This window comes from Lolium rigidum, chromosome 3, assembly GCF_022539505.1.
Source record: "Lolium rigidum isolate FL_2022 chromosome 3, APGP_CSIRO_Lrig_0.1, whole genome shotgun sequence".
NCBI classification, from domain to species: domain Eukaryota; kingdom Viridiplantae; phylum Streptophyta; class Magnoliopsida; order Poales; family Poaceae; genus Lolium; species Lolium rigidum.
Genome location: NC_061510.1, coordinates 5,520,322 through 5,534,076, shown reverse-complemented (window position 1 = coordinate 5,534,076; position 13,755 = coordinate 5,520,322). Strand labels below are relative to the sequence as shown.

Sequence of the window (13,755 nt, the reverse complement as noted above, 5' to 3'; positions counted from 1 at the left end):
CCAATCTTCAGGAGGATTAGGCCAGGCTCGTAAGCAGTCGGCCCAAGAAGTTAGATCTAAATTCTGGTTCACGGAGGGAATTCTATTGGCCTCGCATGAAATCAAATGGGCAGGACTCTCGGTAGAACGAGGGCCAAGACAGAGAGAATTTGGAAGAGAAGGATGCGGCAGCAGAATGTCTGATACCTAAAAATTAATGACGGGATGAGACATTAATTCAGATGTTTGCTGTTGATTCTAACACTATGCTCGGATTGCGAGGAGCGGTTGAGGATTACCTTCAGGCCAGAGACCGTAGCATTGGCGTTGGATGATTCCGCCATTGGATTCGCTGCGGAGTTGAATCTGCGCGATTGAGATCTGAGATTCGCGTGGCCGTAAGTTGGATCTGTTCAAGCGGTGATTTGGGGATCTGAGTTTACTCTTTCGAACAAGGGTTGCAGGTTACCGTTTGAATAGGCAACTCGATTTGGCCTTACTCGCGTTTTATGGTAAAGGCCGATGCGTCGACATCGGCTCTTTGCGCGTTGACTTGCTTTGACAATCGGCAAAATTGATATGAAAGCAAAATCGACATAGAAACATTTTCTTCATTAATAAAGAGGGTTTTTACGGAGAAGAGCCGATTGCTCGAGGAAAGGAAGAACAAAAGAAGAGCCGATTACTACTACTAGTCCTATGCTAGTAGTCCCTAATCTAAGGGCCGTCGCTGCCCTCGTCTTCGCCGTCGTAGCTGCCGTCGGCGCTGCTGCCGGCGAGCTCCTCGTCGCTGCTACCGTAACCCTCGGCAGGGGCTTCTTCCTCCTCCTCGTCGTCGTTGTCGTCGTCGTCATCCGACCCGGCGCGGAAGCGCTTCGCCGGCGGATACTCGTCGGAGGAGGTGTCATCTTCCTCTTCCTCCTCCTCGTCGGAGGAGGTGAAGTCGTCCCAGGAGAAGAGGTCGTCCTCGCTCTCCGCCTCCAGCTCCCCATTGACGAGGAACTGGAAGTAGTCTTCTCCATCGGTCAAGGACTTGTCATCCTCGGACCAGACGGAGGAATCATGATCCTCCTTGTCCCATTTCGTTGGGGCGAGGACCTCGTGCGCCGCCATCGAGTCCCACTCCGGCGTCGGCTCACGAGAGGAAGAGGATAGGGAGGAAAGACCCGAGGAGGCAGAGGAGGAGGAGGAGGAGGAGTCCATGGTGCAGAGGAGGGCTTTCCGATGGCTAGTACGGAGCAGGGGGATGAAGAAGTGAACTGCTCGACGCGGTTAAATAAAGGGGATATAGTGGAGATCTAATGCTGCGGCGGTTTCCGAGGACGTGGTGCCAAAACTGTCAAATCGTGCAGAGAAGTTGAGAAGGCAAGGCATCATGATGAAAGGATACTGTGACGGTTCTACTCTGCCACGACGTGACCCTACGAAGAAAAAACAGAGTGGTTTTGAAATTATCATTACCAAAACCAGGGGGGCATGTGTTATCACCAGATTTTAACCAAGTCCGGAGATGGGCCATGATTAAATGGGTTTAGAGAATATGCACGTGAAATATTTCTGAATCGGCCTCGTACGAGAATTTGGGCTAGACTACCCGTGTATTTGTATATTATGGTAGATTACGTTTTATGTTTAGAATTAAGAGATAGAGTTTAGTCGTACACAGCTAGGTTTATTCCCAAGATAGAAAGTCCACGGACTATAAATATGTACCTAGGGTTATTGAGAAGGAAGACGATCACGTTCACAACAAACCAATCTAGGCGCATCGCCACCCCTTGTTTCGAGGGTTTCTTCCGGATAAGCAACATGCTGCCTAGATCGCATCTTGCGATCTAGGTAGTATCAGTTTATTCGTTGTTGGTGTTGCTCGTACTGAAGCCTTTTTTATGGCGAGCAACACCATTATCATAGATGTTTTGGGGCTGACGTCGATACTTTCATGATATGCTTGCTTAGCTACGCTGCCCCTCAATATCTAGCTGCCCTTACACCTATCTTGGGTGTAAGGGCAGCACCTTGCTTGTTCTTTATTTAGTAGATCTGATCTGTTATAGTTGTTCCTTGTTCTCCGAGGATTAGTTTGATATCCGCATGGTTAGGCCTTGCAAACGGGTTGAACGATCCGGTAGTGCGTAGGGTATGGCTTGCTGATCCTAGAGGGATTGTTCCGGGAATCGACTTCGTGTTGGTTTTTAGGCCTCTTTAGGACTAGTTTTCCATCATCTTACGTATCTGCTAGGCTCAACTACGTGTAGGATGTTCCGGTTATGCGGTGAAAACCCTAGACTGTCGTAGATTGGTTTAACTTGATATTGATGAAGCAGGATCCCCATGTTATCGTAAATCCAACGTGAACCATGGGGTAATCGGCTCTTTGAGCCGATTCACAGGGTAACCTGGGAGCCGATCGGGCTCGCATTTAATGTTTACGTGTCTACCATGCAGGAAACTAATCGAAGCAATCCATCACCTTCCTGACCAGGTATAGGTCAGGTGGCACACCCTTGCATTAGCCACGACGTGTGCCAGAGCATTGCGGGCCGTCGCCCGAGGGACCAGGGCCCTCCAGCAGTCCTGGGAGCCTCCCGGCTCTCCGTGTTGCTCGTCGGTGCTCGCCGGTGGGTTTTGGCAGGCAACACCGCCGCCATCGCGAAGCCAAGTTCGGGGGACAGAAGTCTCTGTTCCGGCACGCCGCCGGGATGGGGAAGTGCCCCCGGAATCCATCTCCATCGACTCCATCGCCATCTTCATCGCCGTTGCTGTCTCCCATGATGAGGAGGAGTAGTTCTCCCCGAGGCTGAGGGCTCTACCGGTATCTATGTGGTTCATCTCTCTCTCCCATGGTGTGATCTTTATGTGATCATGAGCTTTGTAATCTAGTTGAATATGTAGATGTTACTCTTGTCTATTATGCACTCTAGAGGTTACTTTAATATGAACTCCGGATTCACTCTCCATGGTGTGATGGTGACAGTGTGCGCATCGTGTGTGATTCCTTTATGAAGTTGTGGAGCTTGTTTACTCCGGCTTGAGGTGTGCTTTTGCAGCCCTACACAATGAATGGTGTTTGTTATCCAACAAGAGAGTGTTTGAGAGTAGCATTTATTTATTCAATTATGTGATCATTGTTGAGAGTGTCCACTAGTGAAAGTATGATCCCTAGGCCTTGTTTTTAAGCATTGAAACACCGTTTCCAACAAGTTCTGCTACATGTTCGCTTGCTGCCATTTTTATTTCAGATTGCAATTATTACTTATAATCATCCATATTACTTGTATTTCACTATCTCTTCGCCGAACTAGTGCACCTATACATCTGACAAGTGTATTAGGTGTGTTGGAGACACAAGAGACTTCTTGTATCTTAATTGCAGGGTTGCTTGAGAGGGATATCTTTGACCTCTACCTCCCTGAGTTCGATAAACCTTGGGTGATTCACTTAAGGGAAACTTGCTGCTATACAAACCTCTGCTCTTGGAGGCCCAACACTGCGTGCGTAGACATCATGACCGTCGGGAGGATAGAGCGAGGACAGGCGAGATGATCGTCGTGACTCTCGCCGCGAGGATCGCCCGCAACAGCACTTCGGCCATGGGGGTGGACGTGCACCTCCAGGAGGGGGCCGTGGCCGTGGACGTGGCCGCCGCCGCACCACACCCTGGATCGACGTCATGTGTCAGATTTGCAACAAGGAGGGACACGCCGCCAAGGATTGCTGGTGGCGTTTTGAAGATGACGATGATGACTCCTATGGTGACAAAGAAGGCAATGCTGCATACTATGGTGTTGACACCAATTGGTACTCCGATACGGGTGCCACACATCACATCACCGGTGAGCTCAATAATTTGACGGTCCGTGATGCATACAAGGGCAATGATAGGGTCAACATGGCCAATGGTCATGGTATGAGTATTTCCCACATTGGTCATTCCATAGTTTGTAGCCCTACTCAAAATTTTCATCTTCGCAATATTCTTCATGTCCCTAATGCATCCAAAAACCTACTTTCTGTTCATCGATTCACCCTAGACAATCATGTTTATATTGAGTTTCATCCGTTCTTCTTTCTCATTTCAGATTTATACCTTGAAGCATGATGTTACAAATGTTCGGTGTCTTATGCCAGGACTAATTCTGGCAATACGGAAAGTGATTCGGTTGAAGGTACCTGATAGTGATACTGCACTTTTCTGTAGTATTCTTGACAGTGCCTCATTCACTGAAAACATCAGCACATGTTTTGCAGGAAATGACGGACTTGCACATGAAGAGAACTACAGTTTTTGACATTCCAGCTGTTCATGATAAGACATAAATGAGATCAAATCAATTCTTTGGGTCATAATCAGAAGCAGCGCCAGTGGCAAGGCGAGAACCCTATGAACGTGATGCAGAGTTTTGAGAAGAATCGCTCAGCAAACATAAGATGACACTTCTGATAGCGCTCCAGGGCAAAACGCAAGCTGTTGACATGCTCTCAGGGGTTAACTGATGGCTTGCTCTAGCTGTTGACATGCTCTAAGGGGTTTACTTGATGGGCAGGGGTCTGCTTGATGGCTCGCTATAGTTGTCCAGGTTTTTTTTTCAGAAACACTCTTAAAGAAAAATTATACGTGTACGCACTAGGGTGTGGATCCTTTGCTAGTGTATCTTTTTAAAATCTCTAGTGTACGCTTTTAACTTGGTTATTATGTCAGCACAACAGGATCGCTAGAAATAGTAACTACAAGCATGGATTTCAATATTCACAGCAGCATCAACAATACAGGGTCTAGCCTCAGCACAGATGGAAAAAAAATGGTTTCGTGCACAAATTTGACATATTGGCTGCCAGTGCCAGGGAAAAGCACCTCTTGCCAAGTCACCATTGTATATTTGTATTTTAAGCATTATTACTACGCTCATACGGAAAAAAATCGTTGAAAAAAAATTGTAGCAGTAGCATAACTCGGTTTTATAGTTGGACCAACTATTTTTCGAAGGGCCTAAGGCCGAACTTCATTAAGGTAGAAAAAGGAAGTACACGGTTACAGGCCAACCACACTGAAACAACACATTATACTGTTGTCAAGGTAGACTAAAATACATGCAGAATAAAGTATTGACATACAGGATTAGGTGTCTTGAAAGACTCAATGTAACAATAAAATCATATCCAACAGATTATCACGCGAATACTTCACTTCAAGCCATGATCTTCGCGGACCTCATGTAAAGGCTGTCCACAACCTTCCCAACGTTTGAAATAGTTTCGAGTGTAGCAGGGAAGATAGCCTCGGTTGCGAGTTCCTCAAAGATAATGAGGCAACCAGCACCTTGATCCAGAGTACCAGCAAATTTCTTGTCAAGGATCATCTGTGACAACTTCTTCTCAACATGATCAATGGGCAATTCAATCATCTGTGCGATATGCTCAATCTCCACTTTCGAGTATGGCTCAATCAACCTGCAGAGATTCTGCTCCAGCAGGGTATCATACAGTGATGAAAGATGCCTGTGAACAATAGGATCCTCCTCAAGCTGAGCTTTATAATCACGAAGGGCGGTTTCAAAATACTTGAGAGATCTTTTAGAGTAGGCATCCGCTACAGCTTTCATGGCATCAACATCAGGACCCACATACTTAAGGCTAGCCTTAGATGAAATTATTCCAGCCACATCATCAGCCTGGTTAACCATTATCTTGCACAAGAGCATATACTTCAAGCTGAAGATAGCTCTTGGGTCCTCCAGTGCATTGAAAGCCTCAAATGCTTCAAAGAAGTAGCTGTAAGCAGTTTTGTAGTCCTTCTCTTCAGCGTGAAGGATTCCACTCTGCAGATCAATAGTGCCCTGCTGAGCTGGTGGAACATAAATGGCATTAGCCGCTGTTCTTGCAGCGGTCAATGAAGCTTTGGCCTTCGGCAGGTTTCTCAGAGAGAAGTGGAGCTTGCTTTCCAATAGGTCAATGTCCACAAGAAGCAACTTGTCGTCAAGTCTCCTGACTTCCTTGATAAGACCAGTAAGGAGGGTAAGGGCTTCAGTGTACTCCCGATTCTCTAATAGAAGGGCCGCTAACCTTGACTCCACACGCTGCCTAAGGAACGTCCGTTTCTCTGCACGGGTCCATTCCACCATCTCCTTGCAGAGTGAGATCTGAAGATCAGATGTTCCAGGAATCTTGGCGACAGCTTCAATGACTCCACGGACAATTTTTGCAGTCTTGGCCTTGGGAATCAGTGAGAAAAATGGCCTGAGCTGGGTCAAAAGATTCCGCAGATCCTCAGCTCGGTTCTCTTTAGTAAGGTAGTTTGTAAGGTTAGTAATCGCAAGCTCTTTTGTTCTCAGTGCATCTGGAGAAGAAGACGGGTCTTGAATCACACGGTAAAGGATAGAAATCGACGCTGAAGCATCCTTAGCCTCCTGAGCTTTTGCAATTGACTCAGTAGTAGCAGGAAGGTATGTTGACTCCATTGAAGAAGACATGATCACACCCTTAACTGACAAGAAAAATAAATGCAAGTTACACAGTGCTACAAAATATCAAAATAACACATGACTTTCCAGTTCCCATAATGCAAAGTGCAAGGCTGCATGCGTTAATTTTCTTCATGAGGCCTCCAAAACTGATGGAGTTTAATTTAGGAACAATAGCTAAGTTAGGTCTAGCAATATATGGAGTAGCTGATCATTACAAATGAAGCCACGGTACCATGAGATGTCACAAAGAAAACATTGTACTCCCTCCGGTTCAAAATAATTGCCCAAAAATGAATGTATCTACCCACTAAAACATGTCTAGATACATCCACTTTTAGGAAATTATTTTGAACCGGAGGAGATACAATAATCCTCAGTCAAACGTGGTTAACTTTGTTAGCAGCGTGAAAAGCGTCCACTTTTTTGTCGATTAAAATTTTGACTATTGGTGTAACTTTGTTGTTTACATTTACAGGAAAACTCCTAGAGTGATATAGAATCATGTGCCTAAATGGTGCCCAAGATTAATCAGGACAGGGGAACATCTTGGGGTGATAATTTCGAATAAATCAAATCAAATATAGTTTCCCATTCAGCTAGACATCAGCTAATTTGGTAGTGGAACACTATGCCAGCAGTGCCTCTTATAAATCAGTATAATCGACTTTAATCTGGACCGCAACCAATTTTCTTGAAGACAAATTGCTATAACCAAAATCCCGAAACCTTAAAACTTAGAATAAACAGCCAAAAGGGATAGGAGACCCATGCTGCCCTTGGCAGGATCCGATTTTGCAACTGATCTGGTAACCATATTACTTAGATACCATATATAGGTGATAAAACCATGTTATTCAGATGTACAGGACAACTCCTAGAGTGGCTACACAGGGTAGTGGTATCGTGCGTCTCAACGATGACCCAAGGTCGAACTGGACTAAAGAGTGTTCAGTTAACATAAACATAAAAATGGCCTGGTGTCCACTCCAGCTAGTCGCAAGTAGCAAGGCCCATTGTCTTAGCATCAGCATCAAGTAATTTGATGAAACGCTGTGCCAACAGTACATCCTGTAAATCGGTATAATGTACAATTACCCTTCACCAAGCTAGGCCACAACAAGTTTTCCTAAGCCTAGTTGCTATAACTAAAACAGCTGAACCCGAATCCCAGAATAAGCAGCCACAAGGCATGGGAGAACAACCATGCTGCCCTTAGCAAGATCCAACTCATCTTAGGCTAACAAAGCCGGCAGACTTCCGGAACACACTAGGTCAACCCAGCGGCGGATTTTTTGCGGAGTAACAAAGTACCAAATCCGATTCCCGTCGGTACTGCTCCACAGGGGCAGATCTAGATGGTTGCGCGCATCCAAAAGTCGCGGAGGAGAGTGGGGGTCTAAGGTAATCAACGGATGATGGCAAGCTCGTACCTGAAAAAACCAGCAGGAAGGAGGAACGGGAACGGCGATGGCGGCGACGCGTGGGAAGCGGAGGGTTCGGAGTGGGTTGGGCGGCCGGGATCGGTGAGGAGCCGCGGCGTTGGACTCCACGAGTTGGGACTTGGAGAGGAAGAAGAAAGGTACCGGACGGCGGAGATGGATTGAATCGAGGGCAGATAACTTTACTAATATTGCGATGTTTTATTAAATAAAATAATCAAATTATATGCTCCCTATGTTTCATAATTGTTTTTTTAATCAATATCACATATATTTATAGTAATAAATAGTACATGGTAAAGATACATGAGCTGACTTTAAATATTACAAAATAAAGTTCGAAAGAAACCAACAAATTTTCGAGGTTCTCAAACTTTTTCATCTTCCTTGACACAATCGTGTAATTTCCTGAATGGAGCCGAAGATACATATGAAACCATGGATCTGTAAATATCAATGAAGGTTCTTCCATAATTTTAGTTTGAGTCATGCACGGTCATAGCCATTGAAATAGTCAATCACCATCGGCAAAAATACCAACACTAGTATGCCAGGCGAAAGCTAAAGACTAAGAGCACGAATCAATATTATCGAGAACGTAGCATTCATGAAAAATATTGCAAAGACAAAAGTCTTCACGGCAACCATGAGAAAAGACCATTGATCGATCCGGCAAACAAAGATTCAAAGAATTATATCTAGAGAACTTTAATCTTCCAACACCATCATTAACGTCGGAGGAAGATCTCGTCATAGAAAAGATGGGCCGAAGATCAATTATTATAGATGATATCATCTCCATTAATTTAGGAAACAAAAGAAAACAACTACCCAAAACTCTAATATGATCTTATAAAAAAATATTACTTCTATTAAAATACCTCACTCATAGATCGGGTCCTCAATCCCTCCTAACACCGGCGAGAATACCCGGAGGAGAGGGAACCAATCCATGGTGGCCCGTAGGACAGCACTAGGCCCAGTAGACACTGAGCCGCGTTCCGGCTTTCTTCAGATCTGAGCGGCGTGCCCGCATCTGGCTGTCACACGGACGCCACGGTCGCCGGCCGCCGCCAGCACGGCCCCTTGTCCATGCACTACCCGGCCGCCAGGAACCGCCGCGCCCGCCTGCATATTTTATCGGCCACAACCAAAAAGAAGCTGGATCCCAACCACCATAGTTCCCGGAGCGCCTCCACCCTCGTATCGGGCCCTGCGCCTCCGCTCAAATAACACAGGCTGCAAAAACGAGAACATGGCCGCCGCCATCCTCCAGCTAGGCGCGTCCATCGTCCCTGCAGCCATCATCATAGTGCGCAGTTGCATTCAGGTTCAGCAATCCATCCGACCCAACATCACCGACGAGGAAATAAACCAAGAACAGACCACAGCTCATTAGCACGACCAAAGATATAACCAAGTTGCAACCCATTGTCATAAACTCTTTTCACTCTATACTCTCTCCACCACAACAACAACAGCTGTCTCTTCTCAGCCATGTCGTTCCTCAACTAGTTTTACATACGGCGGGTTCACAAGTTCAGGTATGTCCTGCAAGGATCTACTACAACAACAGTATACGAAACAGCAGTCTCTGCAGCTGCTGCTGCACAGCCCTGTAACAGCAACCAAGCCTAGGCGAAATGGTCGTCGTCCGAGACGTCCCCGCCGCCTAATTCATGCTGTTCAATGAGCCCAACGCCGCCGTCTTGTTCATTGAACCGTGCATGCCCCGTGAGAACCTGCATGATCGCCAGATGCCTTATGTGCCTGTACCTGTCGAGGAGAGCGTGCCACTCCAACGAGTCCATCGACTTGTTCTGCATCACCTCCTCCGCACACAGGCCTCTGGCTGCCGGCAGGTACTTGAGGATTGAGCGGCCACCATCGTCGGAGATGTCGACCATGAGGACTGGTGAAAGTGAACGGCCGACCACTTGAGCATGGCAGACACTGTGAACGTGCAAAATGGAGACAGGTGATTAGCATTTCAAGCAATTGCGGGTATACATATCGAGGGAAATGTTGCAAGTACAGATACATAGCAAACTCTACTACAGGTTTTAGATCAAAACGACAACAACAGTCATGAAGCATACTCCATTGGAATTGTTTTAAGCGACAAATAGGCAAGTGCATCTTCTAAGTTATACATTCTGCACATACAAGGATCTCATGGAGTTTGTATGCAGCAAAAAAGTTAATGCAAGGACAAATTGCATGGTGATCATTATTTAATAGAAGTAAGGTCCCGAGGCACATGATTTCGTTGTGTTAGGTGGCACCTACTAGACCCAGCCTGAATGCAGCAATACCCAATCTCCAAAGATATATAAGCATGCCATTTTCTGCATGATGTCATTTTGAACTTACCAAATGTAATACCGATCATCACTGGCTTGCTTCTGCACTCCTCCCAGCAGTTCAATTTTCACTACACCACCAATGCAAAGGACTGGGCGCGGCAGTTTAAACGATTGTAGTGAATTTTCCTGCAACACCAAATTAGATAGCATAAGATATCAAAATATCGAGCCCGCATGTTGATTTACTACATAACAATATCACTGGTATCAAAACACAAAGCACATAAAAAGCAACCAGCTGCGAAAGAAAAATAACATGGTTGGACATTCAGAACCAGGCCAATTCTTTTGCTGATTTCCAATTTGAACAACCAGTTAAACCTTGGGTAGCCAGAAGACCTAACAATTATGGAAGTGGAACCAATTGCTATTTCCATTCCTGAATATCTGCCAACAATAAACCCTCACTAGGAATGGATGTGCAATTATTCCATCATGATATATGTAGATCATAAATTGATTGGATTTATTTTTCTATTTTTCAAACCAACCTGAATTGCAAGGAAACCTTGTAGAGCCCAAGGGAGGACAAGTGTGCCCTTTGTGTCCAGATTGCTTGACCTGAACTTACTCTAAGTCTAAACTCTAAACCATTGCCTTAAACTTTAAACCAACTATTACTCTGTCATCAAACCTGATTTGGATTATATCTTACCTACTCCATCCGTTCCAAAAAAAAAGCTTCTCAAATTTTTCTAGATACGGATGTACCTATAGTTAAAACATGTCTATATACCTCTGTATCTAGACAAAGTTGAGAACCTTTTTTATGAACAGAGGGAGTACTCTAAATGACCCTTCCTAATTATATCCAGTTGCTATTCTGGACTGGCAGGTGCAGCTCCTACGACACACAATTTTAGGTCGTCCTCTGCAGTTGCCGTGTCTGAACTGACCTCCTCGGCAGGTTCTTTGCCTTACCGCAGCACTATCTCCCCCTTCATCCTTCAATATGCTTTCCTCCAATATACATCCACATCAACTTCACATTCCTAGAATGACCTCTCAAGTAATCACAATGTCTCCGTCACATTGTGAAATAAAACCATTATCAAAGCTGAGCTCAGGAACCATACATTTTTGCTATGTACACCTAGATGCTGGTTTAGCTTTTTATATCGATAACTACCTCGCTTGACTATCATGGTTCCAAAATACTTGGCAAGTTGGCCACTGCAACAACGTGTCTATATTCAGCCATTTAGGCAGAAATATTGTGGGAGCTTCATGGCCCTCAAGATTGCGTTGCTGATGTAGGTTAAAAACAGCTGTGCGGTTGGGCTCATATGGAGCTACAGAAATATTGGTGGAAATGAGAAACAGTGCACTGGGACGCCTATTTTGGGAAACATATTTTTTGTGAGATATGTCAAGTATTTACGAAATGATGTAAATAATAAGGAGAGACAAGTAACTTTCGACAAAACTAATGATGAGTATTAATTTAGAACAATCCAAACAAATCCACCAACACATACAAAGAAATTAATCATGGCAGGCAAGGAAGCCAATTTGCAGTAGGTAGGTCAACAAGAGAAAGGAAGGCCTCACTCACCTGCAGCATAGGGAACTCGGGCGAGGTGTAAGTCCACAGATAGTTTTCATCAGCAATAACTGCCTGGTTCTCATCCTCCTCCGTGACAAATGATTCAGATCCACGAGGAAGTTTGCAGTGGCCCATCCGGAATCGGACCATCCTTGAAGAGTATATAGGTTGGCCAATCTGAAAGTATGCTGGCAATTCGAAACAAAAGGCAACATAATCAATCACCTGACAAGTTGAAATTTGTTGGTCTATAGATCTGAAATTTTGTGAATTTAATAAAAAGAGGCTGGAGTGCATCATTTTAATTCAGAGGGTGGTCAACCTCCAAAAAAAATTTAAAAAAAAAATCTGAAACTTTTAAGAGTAGCCAATGAACCACGTGTCGCCTATCAGAATGGCGTTCATGTTAATGCCTACAACCCGTGTCCTTGTCCTTGGAGCTGCAGCAACTTGCGGAACACGGTTGCTACTTTATTTCTAAATCCTATTTATAGGTGTCATTTTGGGGTAGAATGACGAGTACAGTTATACACCTAAAATTGCACATATTGGGTAATGGTACCAACTCATATTTGGCAGCAAGTCTCAACTAACATATATGACCCCGCGTCGGCGGACATAGCGGTCGGATTTGCAGTTGGACTGAATCCGACAGCGCGAATCCGAAAGCAGGTCGGAGAGAATCCGACAGCGTAGGTACACTACTAGGAAGGCATAATTGAAGACAATTGAGTGTCCAAGAGGGGCATAAACATAATTGAAGACAATTGAGGGTCCAAGAGTAGCATAGACATAATTGAAGACAATCGATGGTCCAATAGCAGCATGCATAGACATTAGTATTGAAGGCAATGGATGGTCTACACCAGTTAGTTAGTAATGAGCAGCATAATCATAAGAGCTACCTTTGAACGGCTGCAACTTGATCTCGTGGACGACGCAGATGTCAGAGCAAAGCCTGTAGGTGAGCGTCTCGGGCACGGCCCCGTCATCCTGTCCGCCGCTGGACCAGTACGAGGGTCGGTGGTTGATGCGGTCCTGCGGCTCGAGGGTGTTCTCGATGGTCTCGTCGGGGAAGTTGTCGGTGGAGGAGGCGCCGACGCAGTGCAGGATGCAGTCGATGGATCGGCCGGGGCCTGCGGGGTTGGCGACGAGCTCCCCGCAGAGGTGCGCGTAGATCCGGAACTCCGCCTCCGCCGCCCGGGCCCCGGCGTCGTCGCTTGACTCGGGGGACGCCGGCGGCGGCGGGGATGATCTGCTCACCTCGACGGCGGATGCCAGGGTGGCCGCCTCTGGGCATAGCCGCTCGCAGAGGGTCCTGCAGAAGTCGTTCTCCACCACTGCGTGCGCGTGGGGGGAGGAGGAGATGTGTAAACCGTCGTGGTTAGGAATAGCGAGCGAGGAGGACGACGGCGAGGAGGAGGTCCATTTCGTAGGGAAATACTGCGAGGCGAGGGGATGGGGAGGGACGTACCGAATCTGCGCCAGGAGCGTTGGGCGGCGGATGCGCGGAGGAGGTCGGCGGGGTGGTGGAGGAGGCGGAAGATGGCGGCGGAGATGTCCGGGCCGACCCAGTCGAGCAAGTCCGGGGTGTTGCCCTTGTCCTTGGCCATGGGGGGCTGCCGCGTGCGTGCGGCGGCCGGCGGCGAGGAGGGCGGAGGAGCGTCGGTCCCTTTGCGTTTCCTTGCTTTGCTGGAGGAGGAGGGCAAACCGGCGGCTTGTTTTGTTTGTGGTGGTTGCTTGTTTCGGGAAGGGAGAGAGAGAGAGCGTGAGGGAGAGGGTGGGGCCCTGCGGCTTTTGCTGCTGCGGCGCGGAGGCAGCGTGTGAGACCTCGTGTGTCGTGACCGCGTTGGTTGGCGGCTGGTCCGGGCGACGCGTGTCCGGGTCAGCGGGGTCGTTTCCGAGTCGAGCCGCGGCGCCCTTGGCGTTGGCGTGCCGGCACCGTCGTCGCCGCGTTCCGG

General features: G+C 46.7%; 2 protein-coding genes across 2 annotated transcripts; both read right to left on the bottom strand.

Moving 5' to 3' along the window:
- Positions 1-5,024: 5,024 nt before the first annotated feature.
- Positions 5,025-8,021, bottom strand: LOC124701119 (26S proteasome non-ATPase regulatory subunit 11 homolog). Its single transcript, XM_047233166.1, has 2 exons — positions 7,874-8,021; positions 5,025-6,463 (listed from the first exon to the last, which is right to left on the bottom strand). Exon 2 carries the CDS (start codon positions 6,447-6,449, stop codon positions 5,169-5,171), a length of 1,281 nt encoding a protein of 426 aa, XP_047089122.1. The 5' UTR covers positions 6,450-6,463; positions 7,874-8,021; the 3' UTR covers positions 5,025-5,168.
- Positions 8,022-9,252: 1,231 nt separating this feature from the next.
- LOC124701118 (F-box protein At4g00755-like) lies at positions 9,253-13,422 on the bottom strand. The gene is made up of 5 exons (XM_047233165.1): positions 13,269-13,422; positions 12,700-13,134; positions 11,804-11,982; positions 10,256-10,374; positions 9,253-9,835 (listed from the first exon to the last, which is right to left on the bottom strand). Exons 1-5 carry the CDS (start codon positions 13,405-13,407, stop codon positions 9,517-9,519), a joined length of 1,191 nt encoding a protein of 396 aa, XP_047089121.1. The 5' UTR covers positions 13,408-13,422; the 3' UTR covers positions 9,253-9,516.
- Positions 13,423-13,755: the final 333 nt, after the last annotated feature.

Excerpts from the sequence above, each read along its gene's own strand:
- LOC124701119 (XM_047233166.1), bottom strand. The coding sequence starts at position 6,449 with ATGTCTTCTTCAATGGAGTCAACATACCTTCCTGCTACTACTGAGTCA.
- LOC124701118 (XM_047233165.1), bottom strand. The coding sequence starts at position 13,407 with ATGGCCAAGGACAAGGGCAACACCCCGGACTTGCTCGACTGGGTCGGC. Across the intron at positions 13,135-13,268 it reads ACGCTCCTGGCGCAGATTCG|TGGTGGAGAACGACTTCTGC; the intron begins GTACGTCCCTCC and ends ACGCGCACGCAG. Across the intron at positions 9,836-10,255 it reads GATGATCGGTATTACATTTG|TGTCTGCCATGCTCAAGTGG; the intron begins GTAAGTTCAAAA and ends GCACGTTCACAG.